This window comes from Molossus molossus, unplaced genomic scaffold (genome assembly GCF_014108415.1).
Source record: "Molossus molossus isolate mMolMol1 unplaced genomic scaffold, mMolMol1.p scaffold_m16_p_14, whole genome shotgun sequence".
Taxonomy (NCBI): domain Eukaryota; kingdom Metazoa; phylum Chordata; class Mammalia; order Chiroptera; family Molossidae; genus Molossus; species Molossus molossus.
Window position 1 is genome coordinate 60101828 of NW_023425349.1, and position 19440 is coordinate 60121267.

The window sequence follows — 19440 nt, forward strand, 5'->3', positions numbered from 1 at the left end:
ATGTCAAATTTCTACAGAAGAATGAAATATGAAAGACTTGTTTATATGAAAGAAAATTCATCTTTTAAAATATATAAACTATGTTTTTTGGTAGGTCTAAGTATTAGGTCAATATAGCATCCTCTTTACAAAATTTAATGCATGTGTATATTATTCTTATCTATTGCATGTCAATATATCAAAATCACTTGTAAAATATTTTAAAATCTAAGGAAATAACTCCTTAGAACTATTCAACTCAAAGTAAATGGTTTAATAGAGTAATTATATAAACTTACTAATAAAGAGAAAATAGTATTATAAGCCATCCAACTTTCCATCAAAAGCAATCTCCCATATTAGACTGTACAAAAAGCAATCTTAACAATCTTCCCTGGACACAATGAACCCCCATCGTGATAAACACAACTATTTTTATAGTAACAGTTCCAAAAGAAATTGAACCTGGGGAAACAAAATAGAATTTAGGATTGCAAATGCGCTTGTGATTATGCCATTGTTCCTAAATTTGTCCAAATACGGATTTGCTGTGAATGTTCCAAAATTTCGCATGTGCTACTTGCAGAGTTAATAACAAACTAGTCACAAGAGCTGAGCTCTTCTCTGAGTAGGAAGAGATACTTGAAATAAAGAGTTACACGTTAGCAAAGTAAAAACCTGTACACTTTAAAAAAAGATGACAGTTTGGTCTTTTGCTGCCTCTTTAGTCTGCTAAGCCTTCTTCTGATTATTATGCAGTGTTCTCAACCTGATTTTTGCTTTACACCCTTGCAATTCATGAAATGGGGCTTGATTTAACTCCTGTCACCCATTTTTCTCATCTCTCAGTTCCTCTGAAGGCCTTTCAAATTTAGAAAGTGGGAGAAAGGGATCTGCTATTTGTACCAAATTTGAAAACAACACAGGTCATGGTTGTACTCTAATCCCCAAAGTTGGACACTTGCTAGCACAGAGACTACTGACTATGAAGCATATTAATTAGCAGCTTTGTTTGTTGGTAGGGATAGAATCCGGCAACACTTCCTAGTGAAAAAAAGGGCAGAAAGGAAGCAAAGAGAGACACCTACTTGACTGCATGGTCCTAGCTGATATTTCAGTGGTGGAAGCACCCAAGCCTTGAGGAGAACGTGCAGCCAGACGAAAGTAGTACAAGCTGTTTGGTTTCAGCCCTTGCAGTCTGTAAGATGTCCCTGGCTCAATGGTTATTCGTTGCTGTGGATACGTAACAAAAAAATTTGGTCATCTTCATTGAGATTCGGGCAAACATTTTTACTTTGTATCACAATCAATGCCTGTCATCAAAATATCACATGCAGGACCAACAGCGTATCAAGTACTCTACTAGGGGAACTACATAATGAAAATATCAGCATTCAAAAGGCAAGTTTCTACAACTAATAAGGCACCTGGAATGAGGGTAGCCAAGGGAACTTTGGAATGATCACACAGCTATCCAAAAGCATCGGATAAAAGGGAGATTGAGAGGCCATCACCCGTGGATGTGTTCTACTCTTAAGGCACATGGGTCACTGTGACATAGTCCATAATAGAAACTGATAGTGGAGTATACTCAATATGTGCAATTTCAGCTGAACAGATGACTGGCTCACGTGCCATGACTTTCTGCAATCTAAACAGGGGCAAAGAAAATATGGCCAAAAGGAACAACAGAAACTGGCATACAGTTTGAGATTGTATAAAAGAGAACTCAAATTGCCAAGGTCTGATGGGATAAAAATCAGATGTTACTTACTAAAGAAACCTGAACAATGTATATGAAATCTAGGTTGGCTTGAAATAATTTTAAAACTTGCTTTCTTTGGGAATATAGAGACTTCAGCTAGAAACAATAATCATAAACTTTTCTATAACATGTAACATCATAAAGGACTTTTGAAATAAGGTTTCTTTAATCAAATGTCATCATTACTTTTCATGCTTGAAATCTGCCTTTGCGTTTTAACAAAAATATAGCTGTCTATGTGGGCAGTCAATCTCCGATGGAACATTAGCTTGTAGTACACCTTAACATACATGCTAATGTGTAATCCGATATAGCATAAATAATCCTAGGCTTTTTATTACATATTGTTTGCTAATCACACAAACAGAAATCAGTCAAAAGAAATACAAATATAAAATAAGAGAAAAAATCCCTTGGGTGTTCTAGCTTGCAAATACAAAAGCTTTTAAAATTTTAAGATATACCAAACAAGAAAAAAAAAGTATTCCCTAAATAAGCTATTGTAAAGTAGAGTAGGTGTGCCAACATTAGCATTCTCAAAAACCAGCTACTCTCTTTGCTGTTTTTACTATATTGGTTTCTATGTTGGGTAGTGGTAGAGATTTCAAATAATATAATGCTGATTTATATCTTATTAGAAATACAAGTAGTTGTAATATGAGTGTTTTAAGTTATATCTGCATTCAAATTATATCACTTATATTGACTTTGTTAGCTAAATCTAAAGGATTGCATTGAGAACTTGGTCTTTGGAGATTCTCTCTCAATTCCAACAGATGTAATAAAATAGAAATTTGAAGTAAAAATTAATTTATGGTAGCATACAAAATGATGGCCAACAAGTTAATTAATAATAGTTAATTTAGTAGGTGAGAGTTTAGAAAAGGTATTCCTTGTTAGATCACAGGGGCCGTTTAGCATTGTAAAGATCTTTTTGAGACAGAAAATGCTAAGAGGTAAAATAAATGGCTCGTGTGGATTGAACTTTCATGTACAGTTTTATTAACATTTTGTCCAAATGTTCCCTGCTGGAATTTATAACAACAAAAGACACATATCCATTACTATAATATATTCCCTTTCTGAAAATGTCAGGTGTATCTTAATAACTTTCTATAATCTATTCAAGGTATACCCGAGAGACAGTGTACTCTATGGTTAAGAAAACAGATTCTGGTCCTGGTCAGTTTGGCTCAGCGGTAGTGTCAGTCCATGGACTAATGAGTCACGGGTTTGATTCTGGTCAAGGACACGTATCTCGTTTGCTCGATGTGTCTCTCTCATGTCGATCCCTCTCTCTCTCTCTCTCTCAAGATCAATTGGAAAAAAAAAGTCCTCGGGTGAGGATTGAAAAAATAAAAATAAATTAAATTAAATTAACCAGTCCTCTGGTTGCTGTAAGTTTTTTAAAAAAAGAAAGATTCTGGAGACTGACTGCCTAGATTCAAATTCTAGTTCTGCCACTCAGTAGCATGAGACTTGGGATGATTATTTAACTTTTTCCTGTACCTCCATTTTGTGATATGTGAAACAGACAAATACAGAGGCTGATCCATAGCACTACTGTAAGGATGAGTTAATATATGTGAGACCCTTAGCACACTGCCTATTAATGTATGTATATTATTCTGTTGGGTTTTTTTCTTATCAGTGACTATCAACAATTCCCAGCCTCTGCAATCTACTGTTACTTTATTTGCATATTTTCAAACTTTATATATGCTCACATTCATATCATACTTTCTGGCATACAAATAACATTTGCTTTGGGGCAACTTTCTCTCAAACCAGTTTGAACAAATTCATCTACTCAAAGCCATGGAGCTTATTTAGTTTTATGTCTATAGTGAGCCAAGTACTTTAATGCAGAAGAGAAAAATGTAAGTCACCAAGTCTCACGGGGTATACTATTTTATAACCTGATATTTCCATTAGTAACTTGGAAACTTGAAAAGAAAACAGTTCCAACATGGAAACAACTGTTTTGTTTGGTTTCACCCCTCCCCCCAGCAAGTTTCCAAATACCTTTTCTGGTTTTTTGGTCAAGTGTCTCTTTTAATAAATACCAATTTTCTACCAAAGCCCTCTATACATATCTCCCCAAAGTACAGCAGCACCTGAGTGTAGTGACTGATTCCAAAGGCGAGAAGCACGGCCCTACCTCCTCTCCAGGCTCCCCATCTTTGTAGACCAGCTCATAGTTGGCGATGGTGTCCGAACGTGGGGGTGTCCAAGAAAGCAAAATACTCGTTTCAGACTCAGGTTCTGCTTTGAAGTTTAGTGGCTGCCCTGGTACTAAAAACAAGGAGGCAAAGGAATGAGCTTACCATCACCATAAATATTCCTTCTTCTTTCATTAGTGCATCTGCTTAAGCCTTTAAAACGTGTTCATATATAACAACTTAATGGAGCGCTAGGCCCCTTACAATGTCCAGGTAAACTTGTGTATATAAAGCCCACTTTCCTCTTTCAAGAAAAATATTATGAATACTGTCCTTGTTCTTGAGTGAGATAATATCTATATAAGATGTAGAACTACCAAACATAGAATATATCGGTCTCTCAATTTTACAAATAATACAATTATTTACTTCATAATATTGTTGCACATTATCAGTGAGATGATTTACATAATGCACTTGAAATAAAGATTGCTTAAATCATAAGTGCTGAACACATAAAAGTTACTGCTCTTTTGCAACTAAGTGAAAATGCATGCCCTAGCACTGCATTTAACTTGCAGAGCTATTTCCAATTAGATATATAAAGTCCCACCTTCACTACATTAACAAACCTACAGGCAACCAGAATCACTCAACACTTTTTTTCCTTACCAACTTAAGTGTTAAGAAAGAGGTTAAAAAGTGAGAGACATCCCTGGCCCGTTTAGCTCAGCGGTTGGAGCATTGGCCTGTGGACCAGAGAGTCCTGGGTTCAGTTCCTGCTAGGTGAATGTACCCCCCCCCAAAAAAAGTGAAAGACAGATAAAAAACTACCTCTGACAAATAATTGCTTCTAATACCTAAGTGACTTCAAATGACTTAAACACTAAACCTAATATAAACTTAATATTGTTCCTAGTGAAAGGGAGCTAAATTACTTACACAAATGAAAGTTTATAGAATACACTTGGTATCAGAAATATAGTAATTTAATAGAGGTCTTCTATAGTTCTCATATTTGTCATGTAACCTATGAAATTTAAAAGAGCTTTATATCAGATGTAATAATAAATGAAACATCCATCCAGTTGAAAATATCTTACTCAAATGTTACACTAAAATAAGTTTACTTGCCTAGCCAGTGTGGCTCAGTGGTTGAGTGTCAACCCTTGCACCAACAGGTCGCCGGTTCGATTCCCGGTCAGGGTACACGCCCAGATTGTGGGTCAAACCTCCAGTGGGGGGCATGCAGGAGGCAACCAATCGATGTTCTCTCTCATCAATGTCTTTATCTCTCTCTCCCTCCCTCTCCCTTACTCTCTTTAAAAATAAATAAAATATAATAAAATATTAAAATAAGTTTACTAACCCCAATGTCCAAGTTATCACCTGATTTCTATCAGGTCCTCCATCTGTTATACACAAGGCTAGTACTTCAGGGCATCACTAGCACACATAACCTTACATTGTTCTTGGCCAGTGTCTGCTCCGATTGGTTGGTACCCATGCTTTGATGGCCATTAAAAATGGTGATCATGACCCCTGATACTGTGGCATGTTTCAAAGTGCAAAAGCTGAACAGATGGCCATATTTCTACAAATTTACAAGAAAATTCAATGTATACTTAATAAAAAAAAAAAAAACAATGATATGTACTTCACTCCAGAGGGGGAAAGAACATATACTGCATTTTTGGCAAAAAAAAGCATAAACATTCAAAAACTTTTACAATTATGTAATTTGTAGCTGATTCAATCAATTTCTTAAGTAATACTCAAACTATCATTTTTATAAGAAAGAAGGTCTTTGGAAAAACAAAATGTATTACTCTTTTTTTCCCTTTTGTAATCCTCTCTCTTTAGTATGATTTAAACATTGCCTTTTGTTTAAAAAGAGATTAAAGTCAAGAGGGATCTAGCAGAATAGTTTCTAGGATCCTTAATTAACATTTTATTCCACTGTCTGCTCTGTTAACCTGTGAGTCTGTGTGCGTGTGCATATGAGTGTGTGTTTACGCACATGCTCATGTTTGGACTGATGCTTAAGGCCACCAAAAATCAGTGCTTCATATTTCTAATTGCATTCATCAGCTTTTCTCCCTTTTTGTATCACAGGCCTTGAGATACTCATTAATTTGATGCCTCCGGGAATGTACTTTCTCAACAGGGTAACAGCATTATTTCTTTTTTTTTTTTTTTTTTAAGTACCTGCCCAGTGGGTGACCTAACACAATCATTCAGACTGAGAGGTGGAGACAAAAGAAGATAAAAGATCAAGAGAAGGAGAAACAGAGGGAAATAAAAAACAAATAGGCAAACAGCAAATGCATTACTTCTAAAAGAAATACCAAAAGCACTGGCAGCAGTAACAATGGAAGCCAAGAATTATCACACAGATGGGGACATTTGGATTGGATTCTAACTTTCAGATAATGAGAGGGTTTCTCAGCTTAAAACTACACAGGCATACACACACACACACACACACACACCACCTATGTGGTACAATCCTTCTTTTTCTCTAGTTTTTTTTTTTTTCTTCCCCCAACTTCCACAGGTCTAGGAAAAAAATAGTCTATGATTTAAAAAAAAAAGATGCAGTATTGTCAAGAATCTAAAACATAGACAGTACTGAAGAGCTGCTCTCGGGATAATAACTGCTTGTTACATATTTCCTCCCTGCCTAATTCTAATAATAAATGAAGTGACATTGATTGAGAACATCTTGGAAATCTAATTAAGTTCTTCTTACTTAAACTGTTTACTCCCTTACTTTTCATTTGTCTTGAACAAATTCCCAGTAGGTCTCAATGCTTCATCCTTGTTTCGTGACACAAACTTCATCTGATTCTCTAACTCTGTTTGGTTCTCTTAGGGGCCCACTCCTAAATAATGAAACAGGCACATCCAGTCTCAGAGGGTGTACTGTCTACTTTATTCGTGAACAATGCAAGCAATGGCCAGAGGATTTAACAGGAACTCTCTTACACTGATATGTAATGGGATCTCTTCGTCTGTTTTCACCATCTCCTCCTTTTGAACTGGTTTGGGGGGTCATGTAATATAGATGTGAAGCTTGTGGCAGACACATATGCCTCCAGCTGTCAGACAGAGTACTTAGAGTGACAGCAGAGGCCGGGTGGGCTCCACTGGAGAGCGCTGGGCCCACCTAAGCTTCTGATTTCTCAACAGCAGTTGATAACGAACCTCCCAGGTAAAAGCAATCTTTAAGAACTGGAAATTAACTGATATTTACTAAAAAATACTGTATGGGGCTAAATGAAACCCAGCATATGGACAAGGGCTTTAAAAGATATTTTTATTCTATCAGGGTCTATCTATGCTTATGAATGCCTTAAGGGGCCACTACTCAGACCTGCCTGGGAATTGAGGGTTCACCTACAGCTACTGCTTCCCTGGGCTTCTTTAGTCACAGTGGAAACAACCACAATGAACCTGAGGCTTCAAAGGAAAAGGAAAAAAGCTGTGAAATTAATTGATTTATTATTATCATTTCATTCTTTTTGTTCAAATCCTCACTAGAGGATATTTTTTTCCTTTTATCTTCAGACAGAGTGGGAGGGAGAGAGAAAGACAGGGAGGGACAGAGAGAGAAACACTGACTTGAGAGAGACATATCAACTGGCTGCCTCCTACACGACCCTAACCAGGGCCCGGGACGAACTGCAACCGAGGTACGTGCCCTTGACTGGAATTGAACCTGCGGCTCTTTGGTCTAACCACTGAGAAAAACCGGCCAGGGCTGGATTTATTTTGTTATATTCCCCAAACACATCTGTCCTAATGATGATAATCTATGTATATGAAAAACACTTGGGGACTCCAAACTGTCATCTCTATTTTCTCTCTTAGAGAAATAGTGAATGCTTTATCATCTGTCAAATGAAATTTTATATCAAATATTGTGGCTACAGAGGTTCTTAATAAGAAAAGTTAATATTTGTGCTTTATGCCCCCCTACACAAACACACATTTTTGTAACATTTTTAATGTTCTCAGTCTTTATACCTCAGACTTACTAGCATTCACTTCTTGTTTGTCAATGTCTATTTTATTTTACTTAAGAACTTTTCTCTGTTGTAGCATTTCCCTTACCAATTCCCTGAACATAAATTTTATGGGAAAATGAAGTTCAGAGTGAAAAACAAACATCCAGAAACTTATGTGCAATTATTCCACATAAAAAAAAGGAAATGTGATGATATTGACCATAAACCAAATTAGAATTTAGGTGTAAAAAGAAAAAAATGAAACTAGAAATTTTTCTTTAAAATTATATATAAGAAATCCGTATATTCTGTACAGTGGTGTTGGTGTTATATTCTTCTTGATTTACTTATTTAATGTCCAAAAGGAAATATAAAAAATGAGCTATCAGCCCTGGCCGGTTTGGCTCAGCAGTTAGAGCGTCGACCTGCGGTCCTGAGAGACCCGGGTTCGGTTCCCGCTAAGGGCACGTACCTCGGTTGCAGTTTGTCCCCGGCCCTGGTCGGTCGTGCGGGTGGCAGCCACTCGATGTGTCCCTTCACGTCGATGTTCCTCTCTCTCCCTCCCACTCTACCTGAACAAAAAAATGGGAAAAATGTCCTCGGGTGAGGATTAAAAAAGAAAAAAAAAAAGAGCTATCAACTCCCAAAATTAAGATTAAAAATAAAGTGTTTGAGCAGTAGTACTATTATACTCTAAATAATTGTCTGAAGGCAACTCAAAGACAGAGAATAGAGACTACACAAGAAATGACAAAAAATCTGTATATCATCTAAAATGCTGTTAATGTTGAAAGAGATCAATACTTGAGAATAATGTAGGGCATATTTCTAAAGAGAAAAAGGTTAGCATATATGAAATGGCTAAACAAACATTTCATCTAGCCATCTATAAACATGAAATATCACCAAAGAGACGAGAAAGCCCAGTATTGCTAAAATATCTAGTACTTTAATAAGGTACATATTTCAAAATGTGTGTATCTAACATATTGATAAGCGATTTAAAGGGGGGGGGGCAATAAAAGCCACAGCCAGAATCATAGTGGTAGTAAAACAAAATTCAAAACAAGGAGTCTGATTTGTAAGTGCCGCAGATATATCATTGACAAAACAAGTACTTGATGCACAAGCACCTGCACAAATCTTCCTCTCAATAGTCATTAAGTATCAGTAAGAAAAAGTTAAGCTTTATTGCAGTTGTATTTATCCAGAGCTCCTTTACTTATTGCTAACACTATTTAGAGAAAGCATTTAAATTGGGCTCATAATTTTGGCTATTAGAAGTCAGTCTTTTTTTGAGTTTGCTGATACAGGTGGCCTATTGACATACACTAATAAAATGATTTTTTTAAAGTTCTGGAAAGTTCAAATGCTGTATCTCTAAATGTCATAGTTTTATAATATAACAAGTTTGCAGTACCCAGAAGTTATAGAATTACCTTCTTCGAAATGTTTTCAAGTTGATAATGCTCATTTGTATTTAGTTAGTAAATGCATATAATTATTCTCTTTCCAAAGACCTAAATTATTAAGATACATATACATAAATCAGTAGACTTTCGCCAAGAACCTATTAGGTGTATAGAAGAAGTAGAGGTCAAACATGTTTCCTAAAGAAAGTTCAGAAAAAAGGCATAAGGATTTGATGTCCAATTAGCATGAACATCAAATGACATTTATTTTAGTGCATTAAGCTTAAGATGTAATGTATCACATTTCTTTACCAGAGTCTTATTTGCAGCTTTATAACATATATATTTACCCTATAATTTAATAATTATCTATAAAAGAAAACTACATAAGACATCCTTCTCAAATGTGTTATCTAATAGTGAAGATCATTTTCTAGAACAATAAAAATACTTCCTTTGTAGATGGTCATGTATTCCACACATTTTCAAGGTGAACTAGTTGCAAATTACTATAATGCTAGAAGTTAAAAGGTATGGAAACTTTGGAAGACCAACTCATATGTCTAGAAAATAATTATTTTAACCAAAATCTTTCCGCATTTAAAGTTTACTTACTATTTTCTACCATACTAATATTTGTAATTAAGGGGAAATACTGACTATAAAATAGATATTTTAATTTTCTATATTACCAGGAATATGCAACTTATTTCAATCCTCTATATGAATATGGGTAAACTTAGATATGAGCAAAAGTGATAATTTCCCTCTTACACTCACTTTGTTATTAAATACTATTTCTTAAGAGTCTGAGTTTAAACAAAAATGGGAATATTAGTGCCAGGGAATTAAAGATACCAAAATGAAATTAAAACATTTCAGATATAGAATACATAAAAATGTATATCTCTGTGCACATGGAATTGAAATACACTTGAGAATTTCATATAGTGTCAATCAGTAAATTTTCATAAAGAAAAAATTAAATTGCTGTGAAAATAATCATGTCTTTCAATGTTATAGAACCTTTCAAAAATATTTCATAATGGTTTATATTTTTGCCTAGCAATGACCCTAAGAATTAGCTAGTCAGCAACAAGAAAAAGGAGCAGCTCAGCATTAATTATATCAAGATCTAACATCACTGTATTTGGCAGTTATCCACTAACATCAAATGGCCTTTGTTAATTAAGCCTAGAGAACAGATCAAATCATTGTGCTATTTTGGAAGGTTTTCTTAGCCTATTGATCCTGGCAGGCACAAGTCATTATGTCATCATATATCTTCTCAATCAATGGGTATTAAAAGTACAACTATTATGAAAGGTTCTTGGAAATATCTTAATGTATAAAATGGCTAAAAGAGATTGAGAACAACTATTCTAATACATGTGTGACCCATTCATCTAGATTTTTCTAAGTTCATAGTCCCTGGATCACATTAACTCAATTGCCCCTGTCATATTACTACCTTCACTGAGTTATGATTTATGTTACATTAGGTCTACTCATAATATAGAAAATGAAAAAAAGGTCTATTTAAACAGCAGTTCAGTATCTTTCGATAAACTGTGACCAAAGGCATTATTGTCTGTTATTCCATGTTCTGAATATAACCATTCTCATGAGTCCCAAGGATTCTTATGTTTCGGTTGAATTTATTTCCAGTAACTATTTGGTTTCTCAGATGGCTAAACCCTCCTGTCATAAGAAAAGAAAGTTATGAAACAGTATAGGTTTCTAGGTTTAAATTTGTGGTTAGAAAAGTTAGAACCAAATTAAGTGATCAAGTACAACAAACTTTTATAAAAAAGTATTCCTCCTACTTCTTTCAGATCAACTTTATATATATATATATATATATTAAATGGTTCGACACACTTTTATACTGGGATAATCTAATAGCCACATCAAGTATTGAAGAAGTAAATTATATATAATCCTTATATAAAGATATGAATAAATGACACACTGTATTTCCTGCCACTATTCATTTATTGAACACCTCGTGGGCACAAAAACCTAGCAGGCACTAAAACGATCACATCAGCAAATTATTAATTGGACAGGTAATTGTGCTTAGAAGTATCTAGGGTGCCTAGATTTAAATTCTGCTTTGCCATTTACTAAATCTTATGACCCAAAGCAAATGATTCAACCTTTTTATCTTCTTTGATCCCCAATTTACTCATCGGCAAGTGGGATAATTCTACATCTACCTAATTAGGTAGTAATAATTAACACATGCAAAGTTCATAGCAGAGTGCCCAGTATAGTTTAGTTGTTATGATGATGGTGGTGATAATTATATATTACTTATTAAGTTATTAAATGTTTCTATCCATTGTCTAATCTGTAGCTCTGTTATGGGTTTGAATGCGTCTTGCAAAAATTCACATTGAACTCCTAACTCCCAGAACCTCAGACTATTACTCTATTTGGAAACAGGATTGTGGTAGAGTTAAAATCAAATCATTAGTTTGGTCCTGATCCATTATGACCGGTATCCTCATAAAAAGGGAAACTTTGGACAGAGACATGCACACAGAAGGAATGATGTGAGAATGAGGCATTGATCTGGATGACGCTTCTACAAGCCAAGGAGCGGCCAAGATTGCCAGCAAACCACCAGCACCTAGGAGAAAGTGCCCAAACCTCCCTCCCAGCTCTCTGAGAGAACAATTCTGCTGACACTGATGTTGGACTTTTAGCCACTCAACTGAGAGGCAATAACTTCCTGTTGTTTAAGCCACCCAGTATGTGGTATTTTGTTACAGCAGCCCTAGAAAATGAATAACATCCCTAATCTCTATGAGGTGGTTATTATTTTAGATGAGAAAATGAAGTTTCAGAGAGACGAAATAACGTGTCCAAGGTTACAGAGCTAAAAATCGTGGACTGGGAGTCAAACCCTGATTATGTTGCTCTAAGACCAGAAATTTTTTAAATAACACAGCTGAAAAAACAGAAAAACTAAAAGTAAAGGATAGGGATATAGTCTTCTCATAAAGTTATATCTTTTGATGGTCAAAGAGCTGCTAAATAGTATAATAGTTTAACAAAAAATAGTCTTATAACAGTTGACTGACCACTTTCAATAAGGAAAAAGAACAAGATTTCTAGATTTTTATATTTTCCAGTAAGAAATATATGAATTAAAGCATATGAAAATATCCACAGTATTTTTCTGCATATTAATATAAAACTAAAAGAACTGCAAAAGCCAAGAGGGAAAATATATGGATGGTTTTTAATGTAATTGTGGTAAAAGCTATTTTTATAGTTATTTTTCATACCATTCGAGAAAATAATAAATTTGTGAACAAACCAGTAAGAACCAAATAATGGTATGAAATACAATAAAGCCAGGCAGACTATACATAGTTCTGAGATTTCTAGTAGCCAGTGCAAATGGTAAACAGTTATGTGATTCATAAAGCCCATGATATGAAAACAAGTCAGTGATCAAGCTGGTTCTGATCCCTGAGAAAATTCACTAATTCACTCCCAAATTACCAATGAGTTACCTACCTCTAGATTATAGATACTAACTCCAATAATATGGTTCTTACGCAGATGATTAAACCAGGGGCATGCTGCCAAAACATTCCTAGATTAATGCACCTTTTAGAGGAACCAAGGCTCTACGGAGTCAAATGAAGAGCTCAGATGTTCAAGAATAAACTTCAGAAGAAAGCTGTTACATTATTTTCCCAACCCAAGTCAAAATTGATCACTTTCAGTGACAGACCAGAGAAGCTTGATATACTCTTGTGAAAATAAAACTACTGGCAGGGCCAACTTATTCTTCATAAAATAGTTTGGCATCTGCTCTAACACCCAGTAAAATGGAAGAAGCAGGCCCTAAAGTTTGATCTTAGATCTTGGTAACTGCGTACCTTCACCCCTGAGGCCACACAACCAGGGGGAAAAATCCATTAGGAGAATATTTATTGTTCAGCAAGTAGCTTCCTGGCAAATTTAAGCCATTTAAATATCCAAGACCCCGACAAATGGTTTTATTTTTAACTTTATGTTGAACCATCCAATGTATCTCAAATGAAATAATTTTTGAGACTATTCTCTCAGGTTATAAAAAAGAACAGTTCTTTTATTTTCAAAATGCTACATGGAAGACACATTTCTCCATTTCATGCAGAGAATTCTCCAAGTCCTCTGGGTACAAATTAAAAGGATGGGATGTTATATGAAATCCTTCTACTTATTGCTATTATTTAGTCTTTCGGGTGTCCATGCCTGTTTCCTTTCCAGATGCCTTATGTCAGCCCCTCACATAGAAACTTTAAGTCTCAAAAACCAAAATTTATATATTTGTTCTTTGTTTTTGCCCTTCCTACCTGTTAGTTTCAACTCATGCCTCCTGCCCTACTCCCCGTCCACAATGAGACTTACCTCCTGTCTGAGTGATGACTTGTATGTCACTTGAAAGAGGACCATCTCCGATTGAGGTAAAAGCCAGGACTTTGACAGAGTATGTTTTCTGGGGCACTAAGTTGCCAATAGTAGTGATCTGGCTATCAGCTACATTGTGTTTCATCCAGTTGTTGACATGCTGAGTGGGATCCATTGTATAATACACTCTGTATCCTTGGATCTGTCCGTTTGGCTCCTCAGGTTCCTTCCACTGCACCAAAATGGTGGTTGAGCTCAACATCCGCGCTTGCACATCCCGGGGGGCACTGGATGGTGCCTGCTCCGAGGTCTGCGTCAGCACAGGCTCACTGGGAGGCCCCCGCCCAATGTTATTGACAGCAACAACCCTGAATTCGTAATCCGAATAGGGACTGAGTCCAGCGACACTGTAGCGTGTGGTCGCTACCCCATCAATTTCTTTGTAGGTTTCCTCAGAATTTTTAGGTTTATGCTGAATGATGTAGTAAGACACAGGCTCAGGGTTCCCAGAGTCCCAGGTCAGCGTGATGCTTGTGGCTGTGCTCTCCGTCACCACAGGAGTTCCTGGAGGTTTGGGTAAGGCTTTGGGGGCGGAAATAAGACAGTCACTACCCACCATCTCTAGGATGTTATAAGAATCCACAAACTCTACTACTGAAATGGCAGAATTATGTATCTACTAAAGATTTCTGTCAATGGAATCATAGCAAAGAACAGCTTTCAAAGTGGTCAGGAAAGTCAAGTAAGACATGCATAGGTAGCAAATCCCATTTTATTAGGAAGGCATTATAGTGTTGTGTTTTGAGGCTTGTATCCAAATCTACCACTTACTAGCTATGTGATCCTGAATGTGTTGCTTAACCTCTCTCTGCTTCAGTTTTCTCATGTGAAAAATGAGAAAAGCTGTATTATTGGAATTGTACAGTTGGGTAACTCTATTTCATGGGTTTGCTCTGATGATTAATGAGCTAATCCAGTAATGCTCTTAGACTTTATCTGGCACTCTCAAAAAAACATTATTTGCAATTATTACTATTATTATAAGCTCAGCCAATTAGCCTGTTGCTTTAAGATATAAATGATATAACTAAATACCAATAAATGTTGAAAGTAATATATTGAATATATTCTGGAATATATTGAGATGGTATTAAATTGCCATGGAAGAATAATACCCATATTGCCTTCCAGTTGTAAGACATGGGTAACATTACTATACTTTTCTCATAAAAATATAACTACGATATTAAAGTAAAAAGGAATAGTAATTTTGAATTAATTTCAAATTCATGTTTTTACTTAATACTCAAAAATGCTGAAGGAACTAAATTAAAGCATATTCACAAGTCACTTTTTAAAGTATTATTGTAGATAAAAGTAAAGGAATTAAGAAAAAAAAGAAAAGAAAAACTCAGACAACAGAATGGTGACTATCAGAGGAGAAGGGAAAGGGAGTGGAGGGAGGTAGGAGAGGGTGAAGGTGGATAAATGGTGATGGAGGGAGACTTGACTTTGGATTGTAAACACACAATACAGTACACAGATAATGTATTATAGAACTATACACGTGAAACCTATAATGATTTTATTAAAAAATGTTACCCTGATAAATTCCATAAAAAAAAGTATTACTCTAATAGTATGTATTCTATATTCAATATCAGCAATACCTGAGATTAAAGTCATATACAAATTCTTGCAATTTAATTCATCTTTTAGAGATCTATCTTTTTTTCCTTTAAGCAAAACACAATTCAAAATGCTACTAATACCCGAGCTGGTGGTGCTCTGTGCTTAGAGTGTTGACCCATGCACCAAGGGTAGAGGGTTTGATTCCCAGTCAAGGACAAATACTTGGGTTGCACGCTCAATCCCCAGCCCTGGTTTATGTGTGGTCAGGAAGCAACCAATTGATGTGTCTTTCTCACATCATATTTTTCTCTATCTCCCCCCCTTCCTTCCTTTCCTTCCACTCTCTAAAAGTCAATGGAAAAATATCCTCTAGGGATAAGGATTAACAACAAAAAAGCTACTAATTGTGTATACAAACCATCTACATTGGTGACCTCATACTTAAGTACTCTGACCCTGGGCAATGATTCTCAAAGGTAGAGCTATTAGGGAAGAAAGCACCATCTACTTTTTGGAGAAAGCTCAGAAGGTAACACTCATAAATCAGCCCTTTATTATCCCTTTTTCCTTGTCAATATAAAGGCAAATAGCACAGCACTCCCTAGAATGACAGCTTTTCAAGGGTAGCAAACCTATACTTGGTTCCTGCTGGTCCCCAATACCTAGTACACTGCCCAACACTGAGTAATTACATTTTATTTATTTTTTTTTAAGGTGAAAAAGGTAGAGAAACAGCAAGAGCCAAGAATATAAAGATAGGAAGCTGAACATGATATTAGTTTAATGTGACTCCTGCTCTTGAACTCCAGGTTTTCAGTGAACCTTCAAACATTTAAGCTGAAATGGTTAGGATGCCCAAGGTGAGTCACTATATGCATATCACTCTAAGAACTACAGAACAACAATATCTGGCCAAAGGAATTTACTAAAAATAATAAAAAGATATTTATTTAAATAATCTGGCCTGAGATATTTTTAAGGAAGCAGGGAATCCAAATTTCCCTAGATGTCTTTCTGAATTTTTAAAGCTAGTAAAAATACTGCTAATTAAAGTTGTATTTACCAGTATTTAACATACGTTACTGGTTTCACTAAGTCACATTAATTGTACAGTACAGGATTTGTGTCTGCAATGTATGGATAAGTATGCTTAATATAGTTAAAATATGCAATATAATGTTACTATTTTAAATGATTGTTGCCGATGGTGTGCGCCTTTGTTTGCTTATCACATTATTGATTTTATAAGGCCTATACTTGATATATAGGCTTGGTTGATACGGCATTGACTATAGCATGCATTCTGCATTTCTTAGGATCAAAGTTCCTAGAAAGAGAAGACAATCCGTGTTCATTTTGCAGTAGCTTCAGATATTTGCAGAAACCTCAAGTCCTCCTCAGTCTGACCCCTATTGTAAAAGTGTTCCAGAAGTCTATAAACACTGGGTAAAAACAATACTCTCACACACTCACTTTTTCCTTTGATTCAAAAAAATCTGTAGAATATAGTGCTTTGGTTATATTTAGTTCACTATTTCGAGGACAGACTATTTCTGGAGCACTTCATCAATACAAAGTGAAAGATAAAGCTAAGAGAGAATATCAATCCACTTGCATTTTGGGTTTTAACGTTAGGGCCCATTAAAAAAATTTAAAGCATCTATCATTTAACCATGTTAATTGTAATGCTTTTTTTCCATGTGTCTTCAGGGTTTTTGACATTTAGTAAAACTTATTTGGATTTTTTTTATCATGTGACTCTTATCAAAGTTCTGAATTAATATGAAATTTGTAAGCTTCAATCCTTCCATAATAGTTGATCTTGTCTAGCATTCCTCATTCTGCCTGGTTAGTTCCTAGGTCCAGCCTCTTGTTAAATATTTTGATGATTACTGCTCCTTAGAATGCCAATACTTTAAGAGAGAAACTGCCCACACAGGTATATCTTATGTGATACCATAGATATAATCAGACTGTGACATCTAAAACACTGAACAGTGAATTGATTCATTTTAGAATTCCTAGGACAGACTTTACAGAGCTATTAGTCAGGTGACTTGAGTGCAGCCAGACCCCGGAAGCATACACCTCTGAGCATACCTTTGACAGTGATCTGTGCTATTGCTTCAATGACACCCAGTGTTGACATTGCAACACAGGTGTAATTTGCTGACTGTCTTACATCATTCAGTTCTAGGACATTTCTTCCTATTGGCATATCATCTTCAGGTGTCAGATCTTCTGCCCCCAACATCCACTTCACATAAGGCATTGGTGACCCCACGGCCACACAGGTGATATTAACACTTCCACCTGGCATGATTTCATGATTAGTGGGTGGGATAGAGAATCTTGGTGGGACACGACGAACTGGAACAAAACACAAGGGAGGATGATAAAATATACAAGGCAAGAAAAAAATGGCTTCTTAAACACATGACATGCACTGTACAGACACAATTAAACAACCAGAACATATTGTGGGCTGTCCAAAAACAAAAAAAAGAAACACTGTGGATAATACAGACCATACAAGTATGGTCTGTGTATACACACAAAGAAATCATTTAGTTTGGTCATTGATATCTTAGACACATTCGTACAAAAGTTGATTCAGACCTACAAGGGCCCCACAAAGAAACTATCTACAAACTAACAAAACACAAATCATGCATAAGATAAACACAAAAACATATACATATATGCATATAACAAGGATTCTATGCATGCACGTATATGCGAAAAAGGGGGCTGGAAGGTCACCAGCAGGTTTAAGTTGGGTATCAAAACCAACTCCCGTGCTGAACACTTCCAGTTGCTGTGAATGCATGTGTGGGACCACAGTCACATCCCAGCCCTGGAAAACATCATCTAGAGTACAGTGAAAGTACAATTTATTTGCTTTCAGACTCAGAGAAGATGCAGCCTCAAGACCTCACACTAACACTGGAACACAGAAATATAAATACAAATACACACACACACACACACACACACATATATATATATATAAACACACACACACACATTATTGATTATAATCACAGAAGAAGGAACCAAGCCAACGCCAGTAAAGATATCAAATTTGGTCATGCAAGGCATGCACACAATGATGTCTCCAGGCCCGTGCTTAGGACAATGGGGAAAATGTCTGGAATCCAAGACAACAATGAGAGCAGAAGAAATAACAGGGCAATAGAACTGAACACAAAGGGAAGATGTGAGGTAGAGTGATTGAGGCTGGAATTTAGGGGGTGACAGGGTTGTAAGTAGGAAAACATTAGATCGAGCTTGGGTGTCAAAGGTGAGGATCGCCAATTTAGAAAGGGAGCTGGGAACTTCCCATGTAGGATTCCATTCAGCTCATATCTAAGGTAAAACAACTTAGATGATGACAACACAAGGTAGTGATAGGCTTTCGGAGCCCACATTCAAACGGAGGGACCCTGCATCTAAAACATACAGTGGAACGTGACATGAAGAGAAGAAGTCATATTATCACACCATGACACAGTGAAACATTACCAAGCTATTACAGTTCAGTGTTCCTGCTTCAAAGAATCTGCATGTTTACATGTCAAGTTTAAGTACACGGTACAAGGAGAGGGTAAAAGACACAGGTTTCATCTTGGGCTTTTATTGGCAAAATCTTACACTGGGAGTATTTTAGATCAAAAGGAAATCATTAGGAGCATTCCTTAAATACAGATAAGAAACTGATTTTTTTTTAAAATCGTAAGTCAATTAATAAACAACCTCATAACCCCAAGAAGATAATGAATAATTAATTCTGTCTGTAAACTTTTTGGCTGCACTTAAGGTTGAGATAAACCTCCGTTGATTGGAGAGGGCTCGCTGCGATGGCCTTATGGGTGATCAACAGGCACAGGAGAAGGAAAGAGAGCACTAAGCATGCCTCCTGCAGCCACTTCACCGGTTACACAAAGCAAGCAGGAGCCGGTGGAGACTCTGAGGTGTCAGAGAACACATCAAGAGAAATGGAGGAGAGTTTAGTCTTCATGCTTGGGGATTAGAGGAACAACTACAAAAAGTCATTCTGTGGGCAG

At 36.1% G+C, this 19440-nt stretch overlaps 1 protein-coding gene across 10 annotated transcripts in view; it reads right to left on the minus strand.

The window, feature by feature from the left end:
* Positions 1-19440, minus strand: part of PTPRD (protein tyrosine phosphatase receptor type D) — a 315163-nt gene that overhangs the window by 184617 nt on the left and 111106 nt on the right. For all 10 annotated transcript variants that reach the window (XM_036260627.1, XM_036260626.1, XM_036260625.1 and 7 more), the window contains 4 exons: positions 17474-17743; positions 13742-14323; positions 3906-4039; positions 1068-1212 (listed from right to left, as the gene is read on the minus strand). In XM_036260627.1, the coding sequence (XP_036116520.1) occupies positions 1068-1212; positions 3906-4039; positions 13742-14323; positions 17474-17743 (1131 nt within the window). The remainder of the gene's footprint in view (positions 1-1067; positions 1213-3905; positions 4040-13741; positions 14324-17473; positions 17744-19440) is intronic.